The sequence below is a fragment of the Nasonia vitripennis genome, chromosome 4 (genome assembly GCF_009193385.2).
Source record: "Nasonia vitripennis strain AsymCx chromosome 4, Nvit_psr_1.1, whole genome shotgun sequence".
NCBI classification, from domain to species: Eukaryota; Metazoa; Arthropoda; class Insecta; order Hymenoptera; family Pteromalidae; genus Nasonia; species Nasonia vitripennis.
The window spans coordinates 8,188,844-8,214,685 of record NC_045760.1 but is presented as its reverse complement, the minus strand read 5'-3'; the positions used below and the strand labels follow the sequence as shown (position 1 = coordinate 8,214,685).

Below are 25,842 nucleotides of genomic sequence, written 5' to 3'. Positions count from 1 at the left end.
TATTACAAAAAATATACTTTTGTAGGCTGGGGTAGGGGGGGTCGCCTAACCGTCTATTGTTTACACGCACTGAACGTCGGTCAATCGGTTAGCGTAGGGCTACCAACCTAAACTACTAACCGAAATTTCATTTCCGAACATACTCCATCTCTGTCGCGACTCTCACACTAGGCCCGACGCGCGAATTTCAAACGCACATCATAAAAGCGTCGAAACTCGAAAACTCGGGAAGCCCTAGAGAACCGTAGAATGTATGATTATCACTCGTCTCTCAGGAGGCTATAGAACAGTAAAAGCGTGAAACGGAGAAAAGCATAAGCAGCCATAAAACAGAGACCCAAGCCGAGGACTAATGACGGTCTGGGGAAATCCCAACGGCGCGGAGAGGGCAGCAGCACAGCCGAGCCAGGTCAACGAGCGCGTTCGCCGCCGGCTTTGCGACGGACCTTTCCACCACTTCAGCCATCCACGCGCACCCTCCTCCACACTGTAAAAACTTTTTTCGTAATATTACTAACCCAGTAGCAAACCAAACGGTCCTACGCCCAGCACAGTAAATTTACAACGGTATATAGTAATTTTACTATTTTGCGCGCTGTAATTTTACAACGGCGGTAGTATTTTCACACTGAACGCGAGAATCTGACCCCTGTAAAATTACTACGCTAAGAGTAGTAAACTAATCCGACCTACGCTGGGCGAAGCAATTTTACAACAAGGATAGTAAAATTGCTAGATTTTTGTAATTTTACGTAGCTGATCGTAGTAAAACTGCTATATCGAAGGGTTGGAACCTCATGTAATTTTACTACATTTTAGTGATTTAAAAAAATCATTTTTTACAGTGCAGGGCCTCAAAACACCATCGAGGAGGGAGAACGAGAGAACATCACGACGCGTTCCAATCCACATCATATTTTTGTAACCTACAGTCGAATAAACGCAAGACCTAGTACATCTTTCCAAGTCCTGCTTACTGTCAATTCAGTTTGTTTCCATTACCGAATAGAATCCTTCTAAGATCAATTTCTTTCTTTTCCACAACTTGAGCTCGGTCGACAAGTATAGTCAATTTGAATTGCGCGCGCGAATCACGCTACCATTTTGGCCAAACAAACGCACTGGGTTATCACAAGTGCAAGGAGAAAGAGCAGACCGGCACTTGTACAGCAGAAGCAGCCCCGAGGGAGAAAGAGAGATAGAAGAGGATTTATACATATATAGATATACAGGCAGTGGAGAATTCGAGATTTGCAGACCTGACGAGGGAGGAGTATAGGGAAAAGAGAGGGGGTGGCGGTGGGGGAGGGTATATTAGACGGAGAGCCGCCCGGCACGGCAAATTTTTTCGTTACATTGGCTCTCTCAGCTATACGCACACAGTCGCACAAATTCCAACGGCAAGACAACGACGGCAGAGGCAGCAGTACACTGAGAGACTTTCGGTGTAGCTGCTACTCCTCAAAGTCTTGTAGTGCCTCAAAACGTGGTAGTAGGCGCTACTCTTGCAATCGGAGTAACAGCTACTCCGATCAGCGCAGCCCGTGCGCCGAGTCGGTATTCCAGCAGCGCCACCCCGTCGGTATAACAGCTGTCTGTAGAATCGGAACGACCGTTACTCTCTACTCCGCGCCAATTTGCCTGACGCCGCTGGCTTTCCGAGCACGTTCACAATTGGATTTCATACTGTGTTTTTTATTGTTGTTGCGCTGTTTAATGCATATTACTGTATAGAAAAATGGAGGACTTTTTTGGAAAAGCTGGAGAACTTCATAGCGACTAACGCGCGCTAAAGCGTGAGACGTAGCGCCCCGAATTCGCTCCGACAATCGGAGTAGCCACTACTCCGATGTGTCGGAGTAGAGAGAGCGCGTGCAATATGAGTAGGATTAGTTCATTTTCGGGACACGGGCTACGCCAAACGTACGGCGCTTCCGTCGCCGCTGTTACGGCAAATCAGCTGCACCGAAAGTCTCTCAGTGTAGTCGACCAGCGTTGTAGCAGAGAAGCAGCATAGTTATGTGTGTATAGGCCACAATACGACGCTACGCATTAGCGGGAGAGAAAGAGAGAGAGAGAGGGAGAGAGAAGAGACAGCAGGCGTCATACGGCTGAGTGTGCGCAAAAAGACGTCTGGCATGGTAGAAGCTGTGTATGTGTTCGCTTAAAGGCCAGTCGCGACGGCCGATTGCCGACTTGCAGCTGCAGATAGGGAAAAAGAGAAACACGCACATCATCGAGAGTCCAATCCCAAGCCGTGCGCGACGACTTTACTGTAGAGTGCCGAGAGTTGGGGCGCCGTCCGCTGCTTTTTGAGGTTAAGCGGGAGCTGATCACGAGATTCACGAGTTGCACTGGCTCGCCAACTAAGGAGCCGAAGAGGAGAAAGAGAAGTACAGAAGAGAGGAAGAATATATAGGATCAGAAAGGAGAGCGAGAAGCGCTCGCCGTGAGTACGCCTTTGCGCGCGTGAGGCCCAAAGGCCGCCTGCGCTTTCAGGGGGGGACCGTGCTTAAGGCTGCAGGAGGAGTTTAGTGACTAGCTAGTTTTCCTGGTGCGCGTCGATGAACATGTTGGTTGCTGCGAACTTGAGCGGGACAGTGCGGGAGCGAGGCCCGGTCACGCTGGCCGTTTGACGAACATTTACGCGGCTCCGCGCGATCGGGAATGCTCTGGTGCCTCCGGTTTCTCTGCTAACACCGTTACCCTCGTCGAAAAATGGTCAAGGAGAAGCCGAATTCCATTCGCATCTATGACTCCGAGGGCTACAGGCGCAGGGCAGCCTGCATCTGCGTTAAGAACGACCTCGAGGACGAGGTGAGCGAGCTTTCCTTAACCTTGCAACCTTGAACCCCTAATCTCTCTCTCGCTTTTCTGACTATTAAAATTTCAATTTGATCCTTATAGGTACTGCTGGTTACCTCCAGCCGAAGACCCGACAGCTGGATTGTCCCCGGCGGAGGGGTAGAACCAGAGGAGGAACCTGCGGTGACAGCGCTACGCGAGGTTCGAGAGGAGGCTGGAGTGCTTGGACAGTTGGGCAGGTGCCTTGGTATTTTCGAGGTATTTTTCACTTTAATTATCTCTTTCTTTATTTTTGTTTCTTCTGAATTTTCTAATTATTCTAATCCAGCATACTGTTGTTCAGCAGAATGTCGAACACAAACACAGAACCCAAGTTTGGGTCATGCGAGTAACCGAGGAGTTACCAGAATGGGAGGACTCGCGCTCCATTGGTCGCAAGCGCAAGTGGTTCTCTATACCAGAGGCTCTGCTTCAACTCGCTCAGCACAAACCTGTCCAGCGCTCTTACCTGCACAGCCTCCACAATACCAATCCTCGTCGCAACAACTCCAGCATGCCTCTGGCGCAGTATCCTCTCAGTCCGATGGCGCCGATCCAGCTGGTCAACAACTCTGGAAGCAGTCCTCATTTTAACAAGCACAGCTAATAATCCAAGTATCATCAATTCGTGTTTGGCGAGCGAGTATCTCCATCCAATCCTGACACCTGTCTCTCCCACCTGTCCTTTGTGAGGATTACGATAATTATTACTGCTGTATTTTATACATATAACTATATTAATTATGCTAATTATTATTAATATGAATTGCTAATAAACTGGTCCACACAGGAGCAATTTTCTAAGTCGTTATTTGGAGCTCCCCAAGTTACTGTTCTCATTATATTGATATGTGCATTGTGTATAGCTTCACGTATTCAGCATAATGATGTAGATTTAGTCCGCTAGAGCATTATTTTCAATATGTGTAAAGGCATTTCGTAAACTCCGTTGTTTTTTGTTCATCAGGGAATAATTATGGTCGATTACGCAATCGAAATGCATCGCCATCGCATGAAAAGTGTTTACTACAATTATTTCCAGAAAAGATAGCGGGAGCACGCATGTGTACGTGCGCACGATCACATGACGGCATGAAAAATCGAGACATGTGTTTAATCGCTATTTGTCTCATTCTACAAACTCTCCTTGATGTTGTCTTTGCAATCGCATAAATTATCGACTCCCAAGTCGTTTTTGTCCATTCATCATACTGTGTGGGCGCACATTAAAATACCCCCTAATAGCCTATTATCGGTACACGGTCAATAATTGGGACATTCACCTTACCCACCGGGCCGGCAGCAGTATCATATAGTATGAGAGAGCTCGTCATATTGTCGCATGTCGCGCGCTGTCTTTGCTCCACTAACTACTGGCTACTGCGCATGCGTCGCACTCACACCACGTACCACGTGTGTACGAAAACACCGACGACGTGACCGCCGAATATATTGTCAAGAAGCTATAGTCGAATATTGATAATCTATTCTTTGTCGAGTACCTTTAAGTAGTAAGTTTTTATTTATCCGATGATTATTTTTGTCCATAGTGATTTTAATAGTTTAAGGTAATTATGGATTGACAGCTGTAAGCGTAGAGTTGCGCAGTCGAATTTGAGGTTATAAGCATGTTTCATGCTTATTTATTTGAAGTATTTATTTAGTTTATTTATTGTATGTCGATACATTTTAACTTCACATCGGACGAGATAATTCCATTGAATGAAGTCTTTTTTATTAATGAAATTGCATTGTTAACACGCACATACAAGATTAAAAATGTTAATTTGTAAAATGTTAATAATGATTAAACAGTCATTTTCTTAATGTATTAGAACATGTCAGAAGAAATGGAGCCAATGGAAGATAATCAGAATGAGGAGATGGAAGATGACAGCGAAGAAGAAAGCAGTGAAGAGGACGATAGCATGGACGAAGAAGAAAACGAAGCTGAAGATACAGAGCCAAAAAAAGTTTTTCTACCAGGAAATACAATGGAAACTGGAGAAGAATTAGTAGTTGATGAATCAGCTTATCGAATTTTACATCAGGCACAAACAGGGGCACCATGTTTAAGTTTTGACATAATTAAAGATGCACTTGGAGACTCAAGAGAATCATATCCACTAACAATGTATCTGCTGGCTGGTACCCAGGCTCCTAGAGCTCATGTAAATAATTTGCTTGTTATGAAAATGTCAAATCTGCATGGAACAAAAGTAAAAGAAGATTCTGATGAAGAATCTAGTGATTCAGAAGATGAAGATAATACAAAATCTCCTGTAATGAATGTTGCTTCAATGAAGCATCAAGGATGTATTAACAGAGTCAGGTAAGTTGAATATTTATCTGAGAAAAATGTTATATATTCTTCCTAATAAATTTTAATGCTCATTTTTAATTTAGGTGTACTCAAATGGGTGACACAACAGTTGCAGCAAGTTGGAGTGAATTAGGGCGTGTTAGTTTGTGGGATTTAAATGAACAATTGAAAGCTTTGGAAAATCCTAGTTTATTATCCGCGTATAAAAAGAAATGTGAAAAGTCTGAAAATGCAGTTAAGCCCATTTTCACTTTTAAAGGTCACTTGAGTGAAGGATATGGTTTAGACTGGTGTCCTACAGAGACTGGTACATTAGCTTCTGGAGACTGCAAAGGCAACATACATATTTGGCGATATGCCGATTCTGGAGGAAATCCATCTTGGAATGTTGATCAAAGACCATACAGCTCTCATGCACCACACAGTGTTGAAGATCTCCAATGGTCTCCAAATGAAAGACATGTATTAGCATCTTGTTCTGTTGATAAAAGGTATTATAATATTCTAGTAATAAATAAAAGTCTTATTTTTATTTTTTATAAAAATTAATACTTTATTTAAAAATGAATAAAGTTAATACATTTTCGTGTTTAAAAATATTTCAGTATAAAAATATGGGATACTAGAGCAAGTCCACAGTCGGCTTGTATGTTAACAGCTACAGATGCTCATTCAGCAGACGTAAATGTCATATCTTGGAACAAAAAAGAAACGCAATTTCTTGTATCTGGTGGTGATGACGGAGCGATCCGTGTCTGGGATTTACGTCAATTCAACGCTGATGGAGCCTCACCTGTGGCAACATTTAAGCAGCACACAGCTCCTGTGACAACAGTTGAATGGCATCCTCAAGAAGCAACAGTGTTTGCTTCTGGCGGAGCTGATGATCAGATAACTCAGTGGGATTTATCTGTAGAAGCAGATCAATCAGAAGAAAAAGAAGATGAAGATGTTGCAAAGCTGCCGCCTCAACTGCTTTTTATCCACCAAGGACAAACTGATGTAAAAGAACTGCACTGGCATCCCCAATGTCCTGGTACAGTTGTATCTACTGCACTTTCAGGATTCAATATTTTTAGGACTATTAGTGTTTAATATTTTTTGTACGTTAAAATAAATGTAATGAATTAATGTTACATTAATTATTATTCAGATGATTTACTATAGATGTATAGATACTTTAAAGTTTTTATGAATAAACTCTAGACTATTTTGTATAAATGATTTAAATTTCAAAGTCGACCTTCTGAATTAATGTTAACCTTTTGTACAAATGGCCGTAGGTAAAAAATGTATAAACAGTAATTAGCTAAAAATAGTTGTTTTCTAATAATTGTTTATAAAATAGTAGTAAACTTGATTTACAATGTATACATTTTATGTACATTTTAAAATCAGCAGTATGTAAAATTGTTAAAGTATTTTCTATTGGTACAAAAGGTTCAATGACAACAAGTGTCGTAAAGTCGGTCTTCCATGAGGACAATTCCAAGGATTTTTCATTTGGCTCATTTGCTTTAATAATCGTTGCATATCGGTAAAATTCAAAGCTTTTCCTATCATGACTGCGCTGCGGCACGCTCTGGACGCTAGCATTTGTCGTACTCTAGTAGGTCGAGGAATAATTGTACTGGTTCCATCATCACCACCTTCTCGTATAATAAAAATTAGCTCTTCTATATCTTCTAGATCAAACTGCCAACCATAACTAACAGGCATGCCTGTGAGTTCTACTCTGTTACCAGGATCCCCTAATAATTGATTTCAATATATTAAAAATTCTTATTTCAAGTAATAAAACAAATAAAATAATACCTTCATCTTTTATACGAAACGTAAAACCATTCTCTTCAAATATACGTTGATTCTCCATAAGAATAGTTTCATTCAAAACGGAAAAGTTTAATTTTTTGGGGAGTATCAATTTTTGAGTTTTTAGCTTTGTCTCATTAGATAACTTTTCAAAACGATATTTTTCATCGCTAGCATGCTGGTCAACAATAAAAATATCACTATCCAGACTTGTCAATATAAATCCTAAATTGAACTGACCTATAATCTGCATCTGCAATATATACGCATATGAATATATTTAGATAAAGTATGTTTAGTACATTTTGTTTTATAACAACCATATCAACCTTTTCAAATGATTCTTTTGTCAGTTCTCTCTGAAGTTCTTTTTCAATGTCTGAACTTTTAGCATCTAGTTTAGCTCTGTATTTTATCCCACCCTCTTTTTTATTCTTTGATTTTTCAATACTCTCATAAAATGAATTTTTAATAATTTGTAAATTCGTATGCCAGTCTGGATTTGGAAGTTTTCTTTTAACAATAACAAATTCATTCTCAAAAGTTTCTTGATCTTCTTCATTACCAGCATGTATTTCTTCATATTCATCTTCCTGACCATGATGATCTATTTCTATTTTATAGGCTTTATTATTTTCATTTTTTGAATGCATTTGATTTTTTCCTATTAACTCACTTTCTTGATATTTTTCATTACTAACATTGATTTTTTCACAGTGATTAGCATTTATTTTAACTTCGCATGTTTCATTTTTTTCATTTTCCAAATAATTTTCTTTTATTGTTTTAAAAACGTCCTTTATTAAAATATCTTTGTTAACTGCAGAAGTTTCTGCTTTTGATTTACTTGAATTATTTAATTTACTTAATTTATCTGATTTGCTTAATTTAGCTTTGATATCTTCCATTATAGAAACAGGTTTTTGCTTTTCACTATTATTACTAATTCTAATAGTCTGTTTTTTTGATGGTGGGCTGTTTTCTGGAGAATCCGATATATTACGTTTATAAGATTTGAAATTTAATTCTTCCAAGGTTTTTACAGTAAATGATCCTTGCATATTACTCCATGTTCTTTCAAAATTTGATTTTATAGTTGCAAGAAGTATTTGTTCTTGAGTAAACAGTATTGTTCTTTTATCTGGTGTTACATTGACATCAGCACAACTTTGTTTTAATTTTATATCCAAGTATACGAATGGATATTGTTTGTTATTATACTTATGATATATATGATTTATAAGTCTGCTAATTTTTGCAGGATCACAAGGTCTACCATTGACATAAAAAAATTGCCTATCTGGAGAGGATCGTCCTAATGTGTGACTACAACTGCTTACAAAGCAGTGCCATGAAAAATTTATTGAAATATCATTTGGCAAATTATATTCTTGTAGAATCTCTTCACTCGGCGATTGCAATTCAATTTCAATTAAATTCTCTTTACCTTTTCGTCCAAAAACAGCAGTAATATTATCTAACACGTTTATGGATCCATGTGTTGAAACTACAACACTACCAGGTTTATTTCCTACTGTGTTAGTGCAAGTAATTTTCACACCTGTAGAAACTAAGCAATAACTGTACAAAATCTGTATCATTTTAGTATATTCTTTTTTTATATTTTTTTCAAATTCTTTGGATCTAACAGGTAAATTTTTAAAAATATTACTGACATTAACTGTTGTGCCTTGATTCCTTGCACACTCTTGTTTCTGTGTTAAAATGCCATTTTTATTAAATTGTAAATCAAAAGCATACTGAGAAGTTGAGTGTCTGGTAATAATGTTCATATTGGATAATGAACAAAGTGAACTTAAGGCTTCACCACGAAAGCCAAATGTTTCAACTTGTAACAAGTCAGAAAAATCTTTTAGTTTGGATGTATGATGTTTTAAACCTAAACAAAGTAATTTTTATTTAAAAACTTGATTTAATTGCTTTTAACAATACTAGTACTTACCAAGCCCTTCAAAATCTTTTTCCAAAACTCCACTACCATTGTCAATTACTGTTATACAAGTTTTCCCATAATCAATCAATTTGACTTCTACAGATGTAGCACCACTGTCTAAACTATTTTCTACTAGTTCCTTGACTGCTACAGCAAGGTCAACCACTACCTTTAAATAAATCCATTATTCTAAATTTATAACTAATTGATGATATAGTGATCTTCAAAGATGATATTCTCATCAAAGCATACCTGTCCCGAACATATACGATGAACTGCTTCTTTACTTATTGCTGAGATTTTCTTTGATTCTTCTGCTGTTGCTGAAGGTTCATCCATTTTAAAAGTTTAGTCTTGTTATCATTTATATTTAGGCATAAAAGTTGTACAAATGGACTAAGCGCGCGCAATCGTGCGCGTTAGGACTTCCATACAGTATAGCCGATCAATTATGAATAGAAGGTATAATAATGTATTCAAAGCCTTTCCTCAGCTCGTCCATGCTTGAAGCTCCATGTCGGTATTCATTGTGAGTGGTCTTTTATAAATAAAATTGATACATAATTACTGCAGTAACCTTAAAAAAAAAAAACAAACAATAAAATGTCTCTTTCCACAAAAGCAGTTCCGCTAATTTTTAATGAGAACAGCAGTACTCATTTACATTCTTAACTTATGGATTATTTGACAAAGTATCTGATTATAACTAACTGCATTTAGCAATTTGAAGGGAAGCCGGCTTGTAAACAAAACAACATTCGAATCTGTATATAGATATATATATACGCATTGATGCACACATTATATAGATACACATGTGCGTATTACCAACTGTTGATAAAAAAAGGCCTATTCCAATAACAACAATATAGCATGAATAAAACAAAAAATGAAAGATATTAATGTTAGGTATGTACATTTTAATTAAAAGTATAGGTAAAAAAGTAATAGAATTTCAGAATTAATTTTTTATTGTATTTAATGCTCTTTTTACAAGATAGTTACAAAAGAAATATTTTTTTACAAAAGGAAACTAAAATGCGTATTTTGGATTTGTGCTGCATTCTTTCATTCTAGCAAAAATCCATTTTTGCTTAAAGATAACCATTAGTACAGCTTACGCGTATCTAATGAATTATAAAAATATCTTTTGGAAGAACACTATTTCAACAGTACTTAGATCAATTTTAGCACATAATATCACAAATTTTTATAATTAGTATGTATGTATATGCTTTTTCATGAAAGCGAGTTTTTTTTCGCAAAAGGACTTATCTTATACAATGTTTCATAGAATATATTATACAAAGAAAAATTAAAAATGTTCTTCCAACTTTTAGAATTTGTATTATCCTTATTCCACAATTTCTTCATACTTTTCATTCTGAACAAATAAATCCCCGCTATGGTGGTGATGACTGTTATGAGTATCCATTTATGATTACTTTTTTTCTTTTTTTTCTCAATATGGATTGGTAGTGATATGTCAGATGACAAATAATTTACTGCTTTTGCAAGATTATCCAGTCGATTTGTTGCATCTTTAATTCGAAGTGCTGTGGCTTGTAGGTTTTTTATTTCATTTTCTATTCTTTCCTTGTCTTCATGTGTAATATTTGTATCTTCTAATTCTTCAAGAGAATTTAGGTAATTTTTTGAAAAATACACACTACTTGACATTACAGTTAATTGTTTATTTATGTTTCCTAAGATTTGTATTGCATTAAAGGTTGAAAATGGTTGTGACTCATCAATAGTCATAGGATTGGTATTCCACTCATGCTTATGAAACCTAAACAGTTCATCAACAAATTTTGTTCTGTGAACACTTATATCGATTCCTAAGTTTTCCAAATCCTCTTCTTTTAATCTTAAAAATCTTTTTAGATCGATACCTCTAAAACAATTTTTGTAACTTTCAAGTCCCATGCCATATAATATACTCAATACATCATTGTCTATGACTTCCATATCCATATCATTTCCAGATGAAAACATGTCTGTCCAACAAGATACGCAATTTGTTTGTAATTTTTCTTGTTCTTCTTCATCATGATTAACATTGATTAAAGGAAGCAAGTCTTCAAATCCTTTAATTTGAGCTATATCATAAGCCATAAGTCCTCTATAATTAATCCAATTAATATCAGCTCCTTTTTCAATAAGAAGTTCTACAACATCATATCTGTTAACAGATGCAGCATAAAATAAGGCAGTACACTGCTCACTGTCTGCAAAGTTTATGTTATCAACATATTGCAATAACTCTTCTATAAAATCTATTTCTTGCATTTTACAAGCAAGCATCAAAGGAGTTTCTTTGAGTTTGTTTGCTGCATTAACATAAGCCTCTGCCTCAATGAGGTATGTCAAGCACGTTATGCGTTTGAGAGGTGTACCTCTAGTCGAGCTACATAATGCCATCAAAGGTGTATAACCATCTTGATGTAAATTTGGATCTGCTCCTGAATTCAGTAAAAACTGAACAATATGAGACTGAGCATACGATGCAGCATATAATAGCAATGACCAGCCAGTGAGTAAAAACTCATTCACACCATGGCCGCACTCCAAGAATTCTTCGATTATTTCCAAATTACCCTTCATGCAAGCTTCGACAATAATTTGATGCTTTGTTTTATTATTCACATCTTGTCGATCAAAACTATTGATAAAACCATCATTAAAACTTGCTGTATCAAATTCAGATACTTCGTCAATTTCAAAAAATTCGTCGTGATTGTTATCGCCGTAGCTATTAAGATTACTTTTCCCGTTGAATGCCATTTTATCTTTGGTTTGTTTAACTTCAACTATTTTAGGCTACAAACTATTATAAGAATTTGTTTGTTAATGATTTCATTCATAGAAGAAGAGCTTATTAGTGTTTACATATTTCTGCGCTTTTTGGTTAAGAGATGCCCCTCTGCGCAGGTTGGATTACAAATTTGCATACCTAGAGTCAGAAGCGAGTTATCAGGTAGTGCGCAAGCGCAGCGGCCATCGTGTTCGTTTGTCACGTGATTTTTAGTTTAATTTTTCAGAAAAGACGATATATACGATCTGTCAGTTTGTTTTGTTGTTGTTTTGATTTTATAATTGAAGTATTTTTATATGTTTTGGTTATGATGCTTTGCAATCTGCGAGTTTTCGATTATTTATTTTCACCATAAAGATGTGAGTTGGAAAATAACGAAAATGTTTCAATAAGTGTAACCGGATTAATATATTTTGCAAAATTAATGTTTATAGATTTAATGGATAGTTGGCAATGATGATTCCATATGGAAAATTTTCGTCACTTCATAGCAGGATGGGGCGCTGGTATTTTTAATTTTTGATTGCAACAAACGATTGAGGCAAACGTTATTAAAAGATTGTAATCTCATATTTGCAGGTATTTTTGGTGTACTAATAGGTCACCCCATGGATACGATCAAAACTCACCAACAGATGTGTAATCATAAATTATCAACGAAAGACGCCGTGAAACTGATAATAAAGAGAGATGGAGTAATGTTATTTCTTATCTTACAAAATTCATTATCTATATTAGTATCAGCAAAAGCACTTTTATTTATTATATTCTACGATTGCGAGTTTTAAAATAGGAATGATCAAACGACAAACAAATATAAACACGTTATTATAATAAAGGATGAATCGCAATCGTCAAATTTACAATTCTATTGAGCTTTCAGAAACTAGGATTATACAAAGGAATGCTATTTCCTTTGGTATGCTCGGGTTGTTTAAATTCCATCTATTTTGGCGTCTACGACATTTTCTTGAGACATCTCCAATCCCTGCGTGGCAACAGCAAAGTCCTTCCGACCAATACTGGCTGGCTGCAAGATCTTTTTATAGCTGGAATAATCGGGGGCACGGCCCAAGCTTTGATAACATGCCCAAGCGAACTAATCAAAATAAAGATGCAAGTGGGAAAAGGTATAGCGGATAATGACAAAGGTACTATTTATTTATGCTTTGAAGAACTTTTTCAGTTGAATTTGGTTCATTTTCTTCTCGAAAGGACTGTGCAAAAGCAAAGTTACAAGGAGAAATTTAAGCACGTTTCGAGTTTTAGTGGATATTTATAGGCAGAATGGAATCAGAGGCTTTTTCGTTGGATTTGTACCAACAGTTTGGAGGTTTGGACCGATTCTTTTTATCAACGAAAATTCTCCACTGAAAACGTAAAACGGCAATAATTACAATTATTGAAACAGAGATGCACTTGGTGGCGGAGCTTACATTTTATCTTACCAATGCACGCGACATTACATGCACGGCGAACTAAATCCGTCGCCTGGATTGTTTGAAACGCTAGTAGCTGGTGGATTAGCTGGTAATTATCGCGGCATCGTTGCATGTAACATCTATATGATACTTTTGCGAAAGCAATCTCAGTAAGGATTTCGATGATTAGGTATCGTTTCGTGGATTCCCGTGACACCGTTCGACACTATCAAATCTAGAATGCAAGCGGATGATTTTCGAAATCCAACGTACAAAGGCATGATTGATTGCAGTATGATTCTGTACAGACATGCCAGCTATCATGGATTTTTCAAAGGCTTTTGCATGATTACCGTCCGGTCTATACCGGTGAATGTGTCGATCATATATGGCTACGAACTTATCCTGTGGCTTTGCAAGCACTTTGACAAGTCGGCCAATATGAAACGCGCGTGAATATCAACAAATATACGTATGCGTTACTTACCGTGTTCGTACGATGAAAAATAAAATGTCGTTGATTAACATAAAGAGATAATGATTTTGTATTGGTTCATATAAGCTCTATGGAACAAACATATCCTACAGCATTGAATTCCACTGTGTTTATTTTAAATCTTTTGTACAGCGAGCTCTGCGAATTCACTTACGAACATTAAAACTAATGGTAAATGATAAAAATATATATAGTAAATGTAAAACATTTCTTTCTGGCTTCATCATCTAGCTTTAATTCGTATTTGTACGCAAATAAGCGATGTGAAAAGAAATCACAGAGTAAGAAGTAACGAAACACCTATTTACGCGTATCCCATTCGCAGTATAGACTGATTTTTGTTTCCTACATTTACGGGATGTTACATCATTTACAAACCATAACGATCGACGTAAAGACCGTATACTAAGTTTCTCTCACGGGGAGCAGGCCGAGAAAGCAGTGCCAAAGTCAAAGACGATAAAAGAAAAAAACAGAAAAAGAACGTCATACGCCAAGTTAATTATTTTATTTTTTTAGTTTTTTCTTTCTCGTCGATGAAAGAGACTTATTTACTCATTATTATTATTATTATTATTATTATTCTTTTTTTAATTTTGCGAATGACCTTTCGGTCAACGACTATTCGTGATAACGTGAGCAAATAATCACTTCTGTTTATTCCCATCTATTTATTATTAATATTATTATTCATTCATTCATTATTCGCTATTACTATCATTATTATGCATTGGTAAGAAATGTTTAAAAACGATCCCACGTACACTTTTATGGTGGCCGGTGGGAGCACAGCTCCGAATAAATCTTATGCATTGTATCTCTATTATTTATTATATTTATAAGCAACCATGGATATTTTGGTACAATTGAATTTTTATTGTATATATTTGTCCCTCGCTTCTTTTATTCTTCTTTTTTTTATTTAAAAAACAACATATACTTTTTACGTTTATCTTTCTCTCGCTATCGTTCGCTCTCACTCTCTCTCTCTCTCTCTCTCTCTCTCTCTCTCTCTCTCTCTCTCGCTCACTCTCTTTTTTTTGTAATCTTTTCAATGGATTCAATCTTATTCATTAATGTTATTTATGCACTCGCATATTCCTACGATTCTTCATTCTTGAAAAAAGTATGCTCTTCGATTTGCGGGCATGCAGTCAGCGCATTGTTAGTATCGGTAGCACATAGGTATCATTTTTTTTTAATCATCTTCATCATCTTCATCATTATGTCACTAATGTGTGTCACCACAGTTTCGAGTGTATCGATTGTGTAAATGTGTGCTTATGTTGTCTCGGTGTATACGTGAGGTTCTTCTGTATTCATCGATATTACTATACTTAATAATATATTGTATTATGTATATATTTACCTAATTTATTATGTTTTGTTATAGTTATCAATTATCGTTATCATTAATACGAATATATGATACATTTCAAACAACGCCCCTGCCGGCTAGGGTCGGAGGCGAGGATCGCTGCAAAAATGGGCGAGTCGAGTCAGAGATTTACACGTGTCTCCGATGGCCATACAGTGCTCCTTAAGGTAGCAAAGCACTGTAAACAGCTTTGTATAGTCGAAAATAATAGAGAATATCATGTAATGACAAGTTACATGTGTATATATATCTCTGGTCGAGCCTATTTTTATTATATTTCCTCGATCGTCTCCTCCGAACAAGCACAGCTAACCATAATTAAAGAAGGGACTAACATTCTTGTATTATGTGCTGACACTGAGTACACCATACAACTTAAATCATTGCTGACAAAAGAATAAAAATTAATATACACAATAAAACCATTAGAAATCATCGATCATTATGGCGTTTTTAAGAATGAAACCCGAATATATAATCTGCTCCTCTTTGTATCTCTGCACGCTTGTTTTTCTTCGTCCTTCTCTTGACTGGTCGCCTTTCAGGCGCAGTTAACAAAAGAGTTATGTTATACGTCAAGAATTGCCACCATTAGACATTTTTTTTTTGTTTCCACTAACAACGATAATTTCTTTTGCTTTTTTTCTTTGCTTTTAGTGTATGGACAACCGACGTAAACTAAGGACTAACAGTTGGGCAGCGTGGTAGTGAGTTTCCACCTGTAAGTACAATCGCATTATATAGATTGCAATTACCTCCTCAACTTTATAGGTGAGACATAAGTAAATCTTTTACATTAAACTCTTTATCGTGCTGAACTCAAACAATAGCAAAGTCGTACAGTTAAACAATATCAAATTATGATATAGCTATGTCTCACATTAAGGTGGCTTAAATAATTGGTGCTTATTTTAAATGCTTGTTTATGCGTCAGAGATTTTCTAAGGTTGGTAGTGCTTTAATGAAATTTAATTATCTTGTAAAAAAACCAATACGTAAGTAATGGACGCATCCACCGACGTTTTATATAAGTCATTTTACACGAATTAGTTAAATGTTGATACAAAGATATTAGTTTAAAAAATGAAATAAATTTCAGCATTTAACATAAATAATAATACATGAATTTCCAAACAAAAAATGTGAAATTAAATAACATAGCTACTTTTAATTATAGACATCATGTAGATTTATTTTCCTTATTTTACTTATATATATACATAACATTAAATTTTTACCTAAATTATTTCAAAAAGCATTAATTAACTTTGTTACATAGATAGATATAAATCATAATAATTGTATTAAATGTTACAGTTTAATCTTAACATTTGTACAATATTTATTCTAGTAATAGTAATTAAAAAAAAAACAGTGCCTTAAAAATTGTTTGACAAATCTTTTACAAACTTAAGGTAATGATAAATTTGGTTCTTTTTCGCTTGTTATGTAATTTTTTTTCTATATTTTTTTTAATGTAACCATCTTATTGATAGCGAATTGAATAACAATTTATTGTTGCACATGAAACATAATTTATGTTTATATTACAAGTGATTTTGTGTTGTAAATATTAACCCTTAACAGGATATACTAAAATATGAATGCAAATATAAATGCTTTAATAAAACATTGAGAACCCGGATAAAACGACGATTATGATGTAAAAAGTAATGCAGCGTTTTTCTTCGACTTTACTGTTAATTTTTGTTGCATGATAAATATAAAATCATTGTATCTATTACGCTATCGTTTTTGTAAGGTACAAATTCTTATAAAAATTCATGTAAAAGTATGATATATTTTACTACTAATATTGCGTTTGAAACAATATTGTTCATGTAATCAAAGATAAATTTCCCGTGGCTTTCTAAAAATGACAACGTAATACGACAATGCAATTAGATGTAACCACGTAATGATTTTCTTACTTTTATGTTTATTAACAACTTTTCATATCCAATTAAAGGTTAATAAGAAAAATAATATAAACATTGTTAATTTCCTTAATAAACTATCATTAAAGCAGAATAATTTTATATTTTATGGTTTTAAAAAGAAAATTGTAAGTACACCTTATCAAACCAGTGATTGAAATAGTTTCAATTGAATCATGAAATTGAGAATACATAAATAATTTTCCATTCAAAAAAAAAAAAAAATGCCTAAAAATGTTTGCACTAAACTTTGTCTCGATCGTAAAAACAGTTTAAGAAACATATGACGTAAAAAAGTAATTTACTTTAAAAATTTGATGCTACATATTTTTCACTTGAATCATTTAAAGTAACTACTTATGTTATAAATGTCAATGATTCAATTAAATAATTTATTTTCATTATTATTATTACTAGCTAATGATTAGCCATTTTCAATATATCTACACTACCATATATATCCAAATTTATTAATTGCAGCACTTCAAATATATTTAAGAAACTCAGGGGTTCGAACGAAAAAATTTTTTTCCGGATGTGCATTTAACGCTTAGTAAAGTAAGAAATTTACCAGCTCAGGGGCGGGCACGCGTCGCAGGTGCAGTAGAGGCAGGAACTGGAGTGTTTGTTGGCGGTGCTATAAGAGCTTGGCGCCGTTCCATCTCCAGTTCGTTCAGTCTCTTCCACAGTTCCTCCCTCTCCTTTTCTCTCTTCTTTTCTCTGTAAGAGCAACAATTAATCAATAGTTATTGCACATACAACAGTCGTGTCAATGTTGATTCTCAATTGAAATAAAATACGCACTTTTGCCTTTCAGACTTATAACTGGCAGTAAGTTCATCAAAGAGCTTGCTGTTCATTTCCATAAATGTTTTGAGAACGTTGTAAACAAGCGCCACAATCGTCTGATTCCAATGCTCCTTGCTTATTCTATACAGTGCCGGAAACATTATTCCCATTATTATATGATTATTCTCCTCGATTAGTGACATTATGTACTCGTTATTCCAGAGGTATAGTGCTCTCTCAGCGACCTGAAATAATCATCGTGAATTGGATTAAACTTGGTCAGTTATCAATCTTTCCACAGGGATCAATCAATTGAAACAAACCTGGAAGTGCGGAGACGAAACGCATCGCGCGATTTGCCTGAATAAAGGTTCTTGGATTTTAACAAATTGGCTAGGGTCTACGACATCCAAAATCTCTTCAACTTCACCCAGGAACATGACTTCTTTCTGGCTGCATGTCTTAGGCCAGAACTTCAGGAGTCCCCGTACGACAGGTTCCGTCAGAGTAGCATCTTTCTCAAGGAATTGTACCACACAATAAGCTAATTGCGCGTGATACAACGACAAGCACTTAACTTTATGCAGTGGTAGCAGCACCTGGAGAATAGAAATTATGAATATGTGTGTTTTAAGCAGGTATACCATATTTTAGTCTAATCAGATAAGGGAAATATAATGTGGCTATTGTTCTTTGTATAAATTGATAAGGCATCAGGCGCAGTATTGATTGATGATCACACTGCACGAAAATTTACCTTGACCAAAAACTGCTTGTGTTCAACTTTAAGGGGTAGGGCAAAGCCATTAATAATGCTGCCCAAAATTTCCAGAAGTTCTCCGACCCCGTTAAAGTGTTCCGTCTCGTACACAAACCTGATGAATAATGAAAGCGGTATATTATAGAAAGTTGTGACGTTATAAATTGCAGAACGCAATGCAGAAGACAGGGAGCGTGAATTACCTGAGGAAGATGTTGTTGATTTGTTTGCGTATAAAGGCTCGAAGGCCAAGGAACTTCCCGTAGATACGATGTAAGACAGTTTTTAAAAAGTCTCTCTCCCTAGGATCCTCTGAGTCGAATAAGTCCAACAACTGAAAGTCAAATTCGAAATTAGATATGGTGTACAAACAATTCCAGTTTGTAAAACTTTTCAAAGCACATACCTGTAAAACAAATTTTTGGTCGATAACCCGTTTGCCGATATTCTGCTGGAAGTCCGAGGACTCGAGAAAACGAAGAAAGAACTCGTAAACCAGCTGGAGGTGGGGCCAGCTCGCCTCCAGGGTCGGATCGTCCTCCTCGGGATCGAAGTCTGGATTTTCACTAGGTGGCAACGTGCGAAATAAGTTCGCCGAAATCTGCAAGGAAAAATTGCATTCTTCGTTAGTACCTACATCATCGAATAAATCAATGATGCAACATCATCATCAGCTGCAGTATAATGAACCGTGATTCAGATGCGCAGCTATTACACAATATCTTATCTTATCGGCAAAGGTCATTGGCCTTCATTTGATGAATTGATTTGCACAAATAAATGAAAGCAAACACAGCGAGGCTTCTACCCGCGGACAAACGTGACTCCGAGTGGATTTCTTTGGAAAAGTGATACCGTTGAGTGCGAGGTCTAGAGCTTCGGTGTCGATACACTACGAACGCGTGCCAAAAAAAAAAAAAATTATACGAAGAGGACTGCGCAGGTATGTATACATGTATACGTTCGAAAAAAGCCGCGAGGAAAAATACGATTATTCGAGGACGTCCTCGACACACATCATCAGTCATTCGAGTGTCGGAAAGATACTAGAGGAAGAGAGTACAAATCCGGAAAGGAGAACTCGTTTGTACACTTGCATAAACAGACTTTGTATTCACAGAAACTTTTCCGTATAGCGAAGGATATTCTCGCGATTTTTTTTCGACGATATCGCACGGTTATTTGAGGTCGTTCTGTACTCTTATACGGGCAAATCACAAACAGAAAAACGCAAAGGGAGAATGAAATAAGCAGGAGTACGTATACGCGGCTGAACTTCGGGAAATTGAAAATCCGCGACGCGAGAAAATTTCGACCTCGCGGATGCCAAAAGTTTCGCGATGATTACCAAACTTTTATTATTTCCAGAGTCTCTGAAGGTCGCGCGAACTTATCGTATAATGTGGTTACCCGGAACCCTGTCTATGAAACGCTGATTCTCGAAGAGATCGAGAGAAACGTGCATAATAATAAACAAAAGGCTGCGTAAGATCAGGTACATAATGTATAATTGTATTTATTACAGTGCGTTCGAGACACCAGTACAATTTCTTTTGTCCGTTGCACTGCGCGCATACAGTTGTGACTTTAATTGAATTTAGGTCTGACCTACTTTGCATATAGCTGTGCTCGGTCACAATATTACGCTATAGGCGATAGTGAACAGTGTGAACAAAAAAAAAAAATAAAATAAAATAAAATAAAGGCGTTGTAATATACTGACCATCTTGATGATTTCGGGGTAGACCGGTTCGGTAAGGACCCCTCGGCCCGTGGTAATGTACTCGACGAGCTCATTGAGGGTGCTGCGCTTCATTTCCTTGCCTTTGAGATCCGCGACCGGATCGAGGAAATCGAAAGCCACGCAGCATTGTCGCAGCTTCCGGATGAACAGCTCCTCCTGCTCCGAGGGCGGGACATCTGCTTGAGAGAAAACAATTATGAGATTCTATTATGTGGTCGATGCTTATGGATCTTTACAATAGTTTGTTTCTCTATTTTTCTTTGTTCTTTTATTTTATCAGCGCGAATTCGATACGTGTATGATGCATATGTACAAAGTTGCGAGACGGCTCGAGGCCGCATAGATAAGTATATTTATGTGCGTCAGAAGGTTCGAAGAGCCGTCCGACTGCATCAGTCGAGCAGCGGAGCTTTTCGCAACCGTATATTGGTGATCAACGGTTTTTCAAGTTTATCTCTTGCATTATTGCAGATATCTTTTTTTTTACTTTATACTGCGAGTGATGATGGCGAGTTAAGGCGTATACATGTAGAGAGCGTTTGTGTGAGGTATGGAGGCGAGGTACTTTGAACTTGACTGTATATTTCTTTAGCTGATATATGGTTCACTCTTTATCTTACTTTTCTTTAAAGACTTTTGATTAAGAATAGTTATGTCAAATTTCAATGATACTCTGGCGATGGATTTATGATTCAAGTTTGAAATTGCACGAGAATGAAGGTGAGAGTGTGATATATGAGTCCAGAAAATAAATGTAGAAAATAGCCAGTCATTGGTCACACTGAAAAAGTCCAACATTTACATGTCCACAAAACAAACATCTTAGACGATTAGAACTGCGTTTTCTTGAATGAACTGGCGTAGAAAGAAAAATATGTATAATATGCAAGCATGTTAGATATCACAATATACGCATAGCTCTTCAATCTACTGCACGTTATATACGACGTAACTAACGGTAATGATACTCAACAACATGAACAAAAAAAAATTTGATGCAAAAGAGTGTCTCGAGTAGTGGCACGACACTCGCGAGCTTTAAAACGCAAACATTGAGAAAATACATATATAGTATATATACCTTATTTGCTCGTAAAAATATTAATCAAAGTATCCTTAATTAACCTACACACCTTATGTACTGCTCGACTAATTCAATATACGAGTAAGCCTTTCAGCCACTTATGATACACATATCAACGTAAAAACTTTAATCAAGCATCACATCATCTCATAACGATCGTTCCACATAGACATCAGCGTATATATTATAATAGACAAGTTATCGACCCTGAAATTTCATCGCGACACCTGCTTCGAATATACGACGGCATTACCATCGCGCGTTATACGACCGCAAAATTAAAAACATTAGAGTGTCATCGCGTCATCGCATTCCAGGCACAATGAAAGCTCCCTCCCCGGATCGATAGTCCAGACGTCGCGCGCGCCAAGTGTACAAGTATTTAGACGGCTATTCGCATTGTCGCGTATACACCCGCACGTATAACGGAGGTATAAGCTCGCGCGCCGTTACGTAAGAATACTTTATAAGGTTTAGGCGACCGCATCAGCTGTAGGATAGACGAAGAAACGCGCGGCGCGTTACGCAATGCGCGGCGAGTAGTAGGAGGAAAAGTGTACGCGAGAGAAAGAGAGGGAGCGAGCCGTTGTTTCTTTTTTTAGAGGTTTTGAGAAAGAGGGGCGCCAATTAACGTCTTAGGGAGGCTCTCGGGCGGAAATTGCGCGCCCGCTTTTTTCGGGAATTAGCCGAGCTTTTTGACTTTCCGCGCAAGTCGAGAGCTTTTTATTTATAACCGCGCGCGCGCGCTTTCAGGAAAACCGGGACACGAAGCTCGCGCGACACGCTGTATACACGTTTGTATATACGAACACATTCAGGCGCAGCGCTGAATTGAAACTCGATTATACGCGAGGCGCAAAGAAATATTATACGGTCAGTCGAGAGAGCGTTGCTCGTTTTAATCGAAATCGAAGCTTCGCGTTTCTCCGAGAGAACTTTGACGCGATTCACTTGGCAGCTTGTATAAAAGGGCCGCTTCCCTTTTGCACAGCTGCACCGATGCGAGGCAGCGAGGAAAAACAAGGTATCGCGCGTATCGGAACGCGTTCTTTCTCTCACTCTCGCCTTATCGATATTCCAGACAGATATCCGTGCTCTCTTCTCTCGTTTCCGTTAATTTAGCTCTCCGTTTCTCTCGTAAACGAGCTTTCAAACAGTGTACCATCGCGCGCAAAATCCTCTTAGACACGCGAGACTACTTGTTATACCTTCATCGTCGAGCATGTGTAGCGTGGAAGCCAGCGAAAGAATGAAATATATTTATAAGCGCGATGCGTTATACTCGACTTCTCCTCTTCTTTCCCGACGATACACTGGCGTAGCTTCTCGTTCGCTCAGGTTGTCTATGGAAAAACATCGCGTATACTGTTTACGCCACGCAACAAACGAAACTAACACGATTACAAGCGTCTCTCATCGGAACTCGCACTGAGAAAAGTAGATATTAAAATTTACTACATATGCAGGGAAAATTACTATATTATATAGTAACGGACGGTTATACTTGCTTTGTATTAAATTTTACTATCTCAGATAGTAATTTCTATACTGAAATGAAATTTTTAAGAATTTTATTTTTTTTGCTGGCCAATTTTACGCGCTTATTCGAATATGATTATTATTATTATTATTGATATTTAATGTTGTTAAGTGAAAGAAATAAAGGAAAGAAAGAAATTTTTCTGCGGCTACGGGAATCGAACCTGGACCTCTGGAATGGGAGTCGAGCGCGCTGACCACTTACCCAAACAGTACTGTTATGTACTAAATTTCAAATCTGATATATTAATCACATTTACTCATGAGTTAATATTAATAATAAATTGACCAAAATTAATAAATAATAGCAGCGAATGATATTTTATCACTTAATAATATCAGATAAACAAAAAATTATAGATTTTGGTCTCTGATTACTGCATAAATCAACTTTATAACCTCAAGTTCTGGCACACGGAGAAATTCTTAAAATAATTCTTACTATATAATGTAGTAATTTCTAGTAAACACGTAACAAATTTTAATATAAGTCTAACATTTTTTACTATGAATATAGAAAAAATCGTCATTGAGCGAGTATGACCTGCCGTTACTATCTAATATAGTAATTTTTCCCACATATGTAGTAAATTTTAATATATAGTTCTCTCAGTGCGTTGACAGCGCCGTTGGAAAGCTCGAGCGAGCTTTAAAGCACGCTCATCTGCGGTGATCATCCCGAGTACTGACACAGGCGTAGTGAAAAAAAAAACGAGGAAGAGAAGAGCCGCACTGGAATTTCTCCTACCACCAACATATCGTCGAGGGATATTAAGAGTATTATGGACACGTGTACGGATGTGTGTACGTACACGCGCGAGGCACGAAGTCGTAGGGCTGCTAAGCTCCGAATAATCATCCCGCGCGCGGTGCACTTTTGACCAGATCAGCGTGGACCTTCGCTTAACCGACGATTAAGATTGAATGTATACAGACTCGACTTTATGTATCTACGACTACCCTGTCTTTCTCTCTTGCTCTCTTTTATTCGATTCTGAAGAACGTCAATTTTGCTGTCTTCTGTTCCGGGTATGCTATGTAACTTCGTCTCGACGAGCGCCTCTTTTTAGTTTCGCCGCGACGACCGCGTCTGCTCTTGCCCTACATCCAGCCGCTGGGGTTACAAAATTAAGGTTAAATACGAGACGACCTGTAATGGAATTGCGCAGAGCTGATACTGTACCGAGAGGATTCTCGAAAAATCGATGTCTAGCTCTGACATATTTCGAGATTTGTCAGTTCGAAAATCTCGTCATTTGTAATTCTAGTCACGATGAGAGCCTCAAAGGTTGTATCAGCAGTCCAATTGTTGGAGAAGCTTCCGCGAAAATCGCGAATCGATGCGATGGTCGTGCAAGGGACGTCTATTATAGCTGCCGAGCGCGACATTAATTGATTATTAGAGCCCCCGCCGCGCGAGTTCGCGACGCCGGCCCTCGTTATTCCCGTATAGCACTTCGTGATCGATTTGTGTGCATTTTGCGCGCGCGAGCGCGGCTTTCCGCGAAAATGCGTACGTACTAATGATTCGCTGCTGCTGCTATACTGCTGTTTGCTGTGTGGCGTCGTGATTTGCTGATGCGAGATTTTTTTTCTTATTCATATACAGTTATAATAATAAGTTTTGATTAATTGTTCTTAAATTTAATTTTTTGGTTAGATGAAAGTCGTGGTTTTAATGATAAAAAAGAGCGGAAGCAGCTTTTTGTTAGAGAGAGAGAGAGAGAGAGAGAGAGAGAGAGAGAGAGAGAGAGAGAGAGAGAGAGAGAGAGAAAGAGAAGGAGAGAAACAGCACGCAAACCAAACAGTATTTATTCTATGCTTTTATGACAAAATGACAAACAGTTAATGCTAACAGACACTAACACGTACTACCAAAGCACAGGAGAGAAAAATTAGTGCACACCAGATATAAACAGACTAATTTTTGTCTCTAAATTTGTGTAGAGTCTGCTTCTAAAATTCGCGTGATTTGAAAGGTCAATAATTTTTTTTGTATGCAAACAAATTTATGGAGTCCACTGTTCGCTGTACATATATAGGTACGTCTGTGGTTGTAATCTCGATAATGTTATATAGAAGTGAAACTGGTTTTAGGCAGTTTTTCTCGTTCGCTAAATAACAGCTACTCGCGGCGCACACTTGTGCGGCTAAGGGGCGATTTTTTTTTGCTTATAATCCACGAACGCAAGTCGTTCGACGAATGCTTGAGTGGTGTTTGTTGTGTTATTCAAAAATTTTGGTTATTGTAAAAATATTGTACGATCACTCGTACAAAATGGTAAGAAAACTTCAAACAATGTCATGCTTTCGTAACAATTAGCTATATAATGTCGTTAGTATTATAGGATAATCGTTATATACCCAATATTTTAACAGTAAGTATACGCAGTTACACGTTGCTAAAAAACAGTCAAAGGAGATTCATTGGGAAGGCCAAATTCATGTCTCCCTACTATTGTTGCATCATCTCGGGCACATCGCTTTTTCATTGAAACTTTTCAAATCTACCGGACGGCAAATCGATATTCGTATAAACTTCATGCTTTGAAATGACAATCTACCTTTCAAGTGGAGAATTACAAGGCTATCAATTTACGGGAGATATCCTAGGCATTCCACGTGATAGTGCAACAATGTTAACTAAGGCACACTTCAACAGCGATAATAATAATATATTATTCTTTGCACGATGCAAATAATAAGAGTTACACAGTGATTCTCAAACCATGAAAATTCGTGAGCAGTATAGTAAGTAGTAGTAATAGTAATAGTGGTGGTAGTTAAATAGTAGTAGGTAAGTAGAGTATAATGCTTATATATGAACATTAAAAAAAAACAACGTACACACGCCATAATTCCAATCAGTATTTATGAATTATAACAAATGAAGAGAAAAAGTAGTAATAATAGTAGTATTAAGGTGTAGCATGTAAAGTATGA

At 37.0% G+C, this 25,842-nt stretch overlaps 6 protein-coding genes across 25 annotated transcripts in view; 3 read left to right on the top strand and 3 right to left on the bottom strand.

The window, feature by feature from the left end:
• The first annotated feature begins 1,983 nt into the window (after positions 1 to 1,983).
• Positions 1,984 to 3,640, top strand: LOC100115583 (diphosphoinositol polyphosphate phosphohydrolase 1). 3 transcript variants are annotated; one of them, XM_008208450.3, is made up of 3 exons: positions 1,984 to 2,817; positions 2,908 to 3,063; positions 3,152 to 3,640. In XM_008208450.3, the coding sequence occupies exons 1-3, from the start codon at positions 2,719 to 2,721 to the stop codon at positions 3,449 to 3,451; spliced, it is 555 nt and encodes a 184-aa protein (XP_008206672.1). In that variant the 5' UTR covers positions 1,984 to 2,718; the 3' UTR covers positions 3,452 to 3,640. The 3 variants fall into 3 exon arrangements, with proteins under 3 accessions (XP_008206672.1, XP_008206671.1, XP_008206670.1); XM_008208449.3 differs by having other exon boundaries at positions 3,149 to 3,640; XM_008208448.3 differs by having other exon boundaries at positions 3,134 to 3,640.
• A 535-nt stretch (positions 3,641 to 4,175) lies between these two features.
• On the top strand, positions 4,176 to 6,388 carry LOC100117224 (glutamate-rich WD repeat-containing protein 1). Of its 2 annotated transcripts, none has more exons than XM_031929200.2 (4): positions 4,176 to 4,412; positions 4,680 to 5,176; positions 5,251 to 5,658; positions 5,773 to 6,388. In XM_031929200.2, the coding sequence occupies exons 2-4, from the start codon at positions 4,683 to 4,685 to the stop codon at positions 6,260 to 6,262; spliced, it is 1,392 nt and encodes a 463-aa protein (XP_031785060.1). In that variant the 5' UTR covers positions 4,176 to 4,412; positions 4,680 to 4,682; the 3' UTR covers positions 6,263 to 6,388. The 2 variants fall into 2 exon arrangements, with proteins under 2 accessions (XP_031785060.1, XP_001601526.1); XM_001601476.5 differs by having other exon boundaries at positions 4,181 to 4,355.
• LOC100286828 (PMS2 postmeiotic segregation increased 2) lies at positions 5,700 to 9,719 on the bottom strand. 2 transcript variants are annotated; one of them, XM_008208446.3, is made up of 6 exons: positions 9,598 to 9,719; positions 9,186 to 9,510; positions 8,943 to 9,102; positions 7,309 to 8,879; positions 6,983 to 7,232; positions 5,700 to 6,918 (listed from the first exon to the last, which is right to left on the bottom strand). In XM_008208446.3, the coding sequence occupies exons 2-6, from the start codon at positions 9,270 to 9,272 to the stop codon at positions 6,593 to 6,595; spliced, it is 2,394 nt and encodes a 797-aa protein (XP_008206668.1). In that variant the 5' UTR covers positions 9,273 to 9,510; positions 9,598 to 9,719; the 3' UTR covers positions 5,700 to 6,592. The 2 variants fall into 2 exon arrangements, with proteins under 2 accessions (XP_008206668.1, XP_008206669.1); XM_008208447.4 differs by having other exon boundaries at positions 9,645 to 9,668.
• A 162-nt stretch (positions 9,720 to 9,881) lies between these two features.
• Positions 9,882 to 11,938, bottom strand: LOC103316174 (ankyrin repeat, SAM and basic leucine zipper domain-containing protein 1). The gene has a single exon (XM_016985101.3). The coding sequence runs from the start codon at positions 11,718 to 11,720 to the stop codon at positions 10,173 to 10,175; it is 1,548 nt and encodes a 515-aa protein (XP_016840590.1). The 5' UTR covers positions 11,721 to 11,938; the 3' UTR covers positions 9,882 to 10,172.
• Positions 11,939 to 11,967: 29 nt separating this feature from the next.
• On the top strand, positions 11,968 to 14,710 carry LOC100117147 (solute carrier family 25 member 45). 7 transcript variants are annotated; one of them, XM_001601419.6, is made up of 7 exons: positions 11,968 to 12,110; positions 12,186 to 12,257; positions 12,331 to 12,446; positions 12,635 to 12,881; positions 12,967 to 13,084; positions 13,163 to 13,281; positions 13,363 to 14,148. In XM_001601419.6, exons 2-7 carry the CDS (start codon positions 12,218 to 12,220, stop codon positions 13,626 to 13,628), a joined length of 906 nt encoding a protein of 301 aa, XP_001601469.2. In that variant the 5' UTR covers positions 11,968 to 12,110; positions 12,186 to 12,217; the 3' UTR covers positions 13,629 to 14,148. The 7 variants fall into 7 exon arrangements, with proteins under 7 accessions (XP_001601469.2, XP_008206665.1, XP_008206663.1 ...); XM_008208443.4 differs by having other exon boundaries at positions 11,978 to 12,110; positions 12,635 to 12,902; positions 13,344 to 14,710; XM_008208441.4 differs by having other exon boundaries at positions 11,978 to 12,110; positions 12,635 to 12,902; positions 13,021 to 13,084; positions 13,363 to 14,210.
• Positions 13,763 to 25,842, bottom strand: part of LOC100117108 (serine/threonine-protein phosphatase 2A 56 kDa regulatory subunit epsilon isoform) — a 49,403-nt gene continuing 37,323 nt past the window's right edge. For 4 of the 10 annotated variants that reach the window (XM_032599099.1, XM_032599097.1, XM_032599101.1 and 1 more), the window contains 8 exons: positions 20,256 to 20,452; positions 18,939 to 19,133; positions 18,736 to 18,866; positions 18,530 to 18,647; positions 18,096 to 18,371; positions 17,788 to 18,017; positions 17,555 to 17,703; positions 14,714 to 15,765 (listed from right to left, as the gene is read on the bottom strand). In XM_032599099.1, the coding sequence (XP_032454990.1) occupies positions 17,559 to 17,703; positions 17,788 to 18,017; positions 18,096 to 18,371; positions 18,530 to 18,647; positions 18,736 to 18,866; positions 18,939 to 19,133; positions 20,256 to 20,452 (1,292 nt within the window). In that variant the 3' untranslated portion in view covers positions 14,714 to 15,765; positions 17,555 to 17,558. Of the gene's footprint in view, positions 15,766 to 17,109; positions 17,704 to 17,787; positions 18,018 to 18,095; positions 18,372 to 18,529; positions 18,648 to 18,735; positions 18,867 to 18,938; positions 19,134 to 20,255; positions 20,456 to 22,568; positions 22,600 to 25,842 lie in introns of those variants that run through there. The other 6 variants (XM_031929198.2, XM_031929195.1, XM_031929197.2 and 3 more) reach the window with 6 other exon arrangements.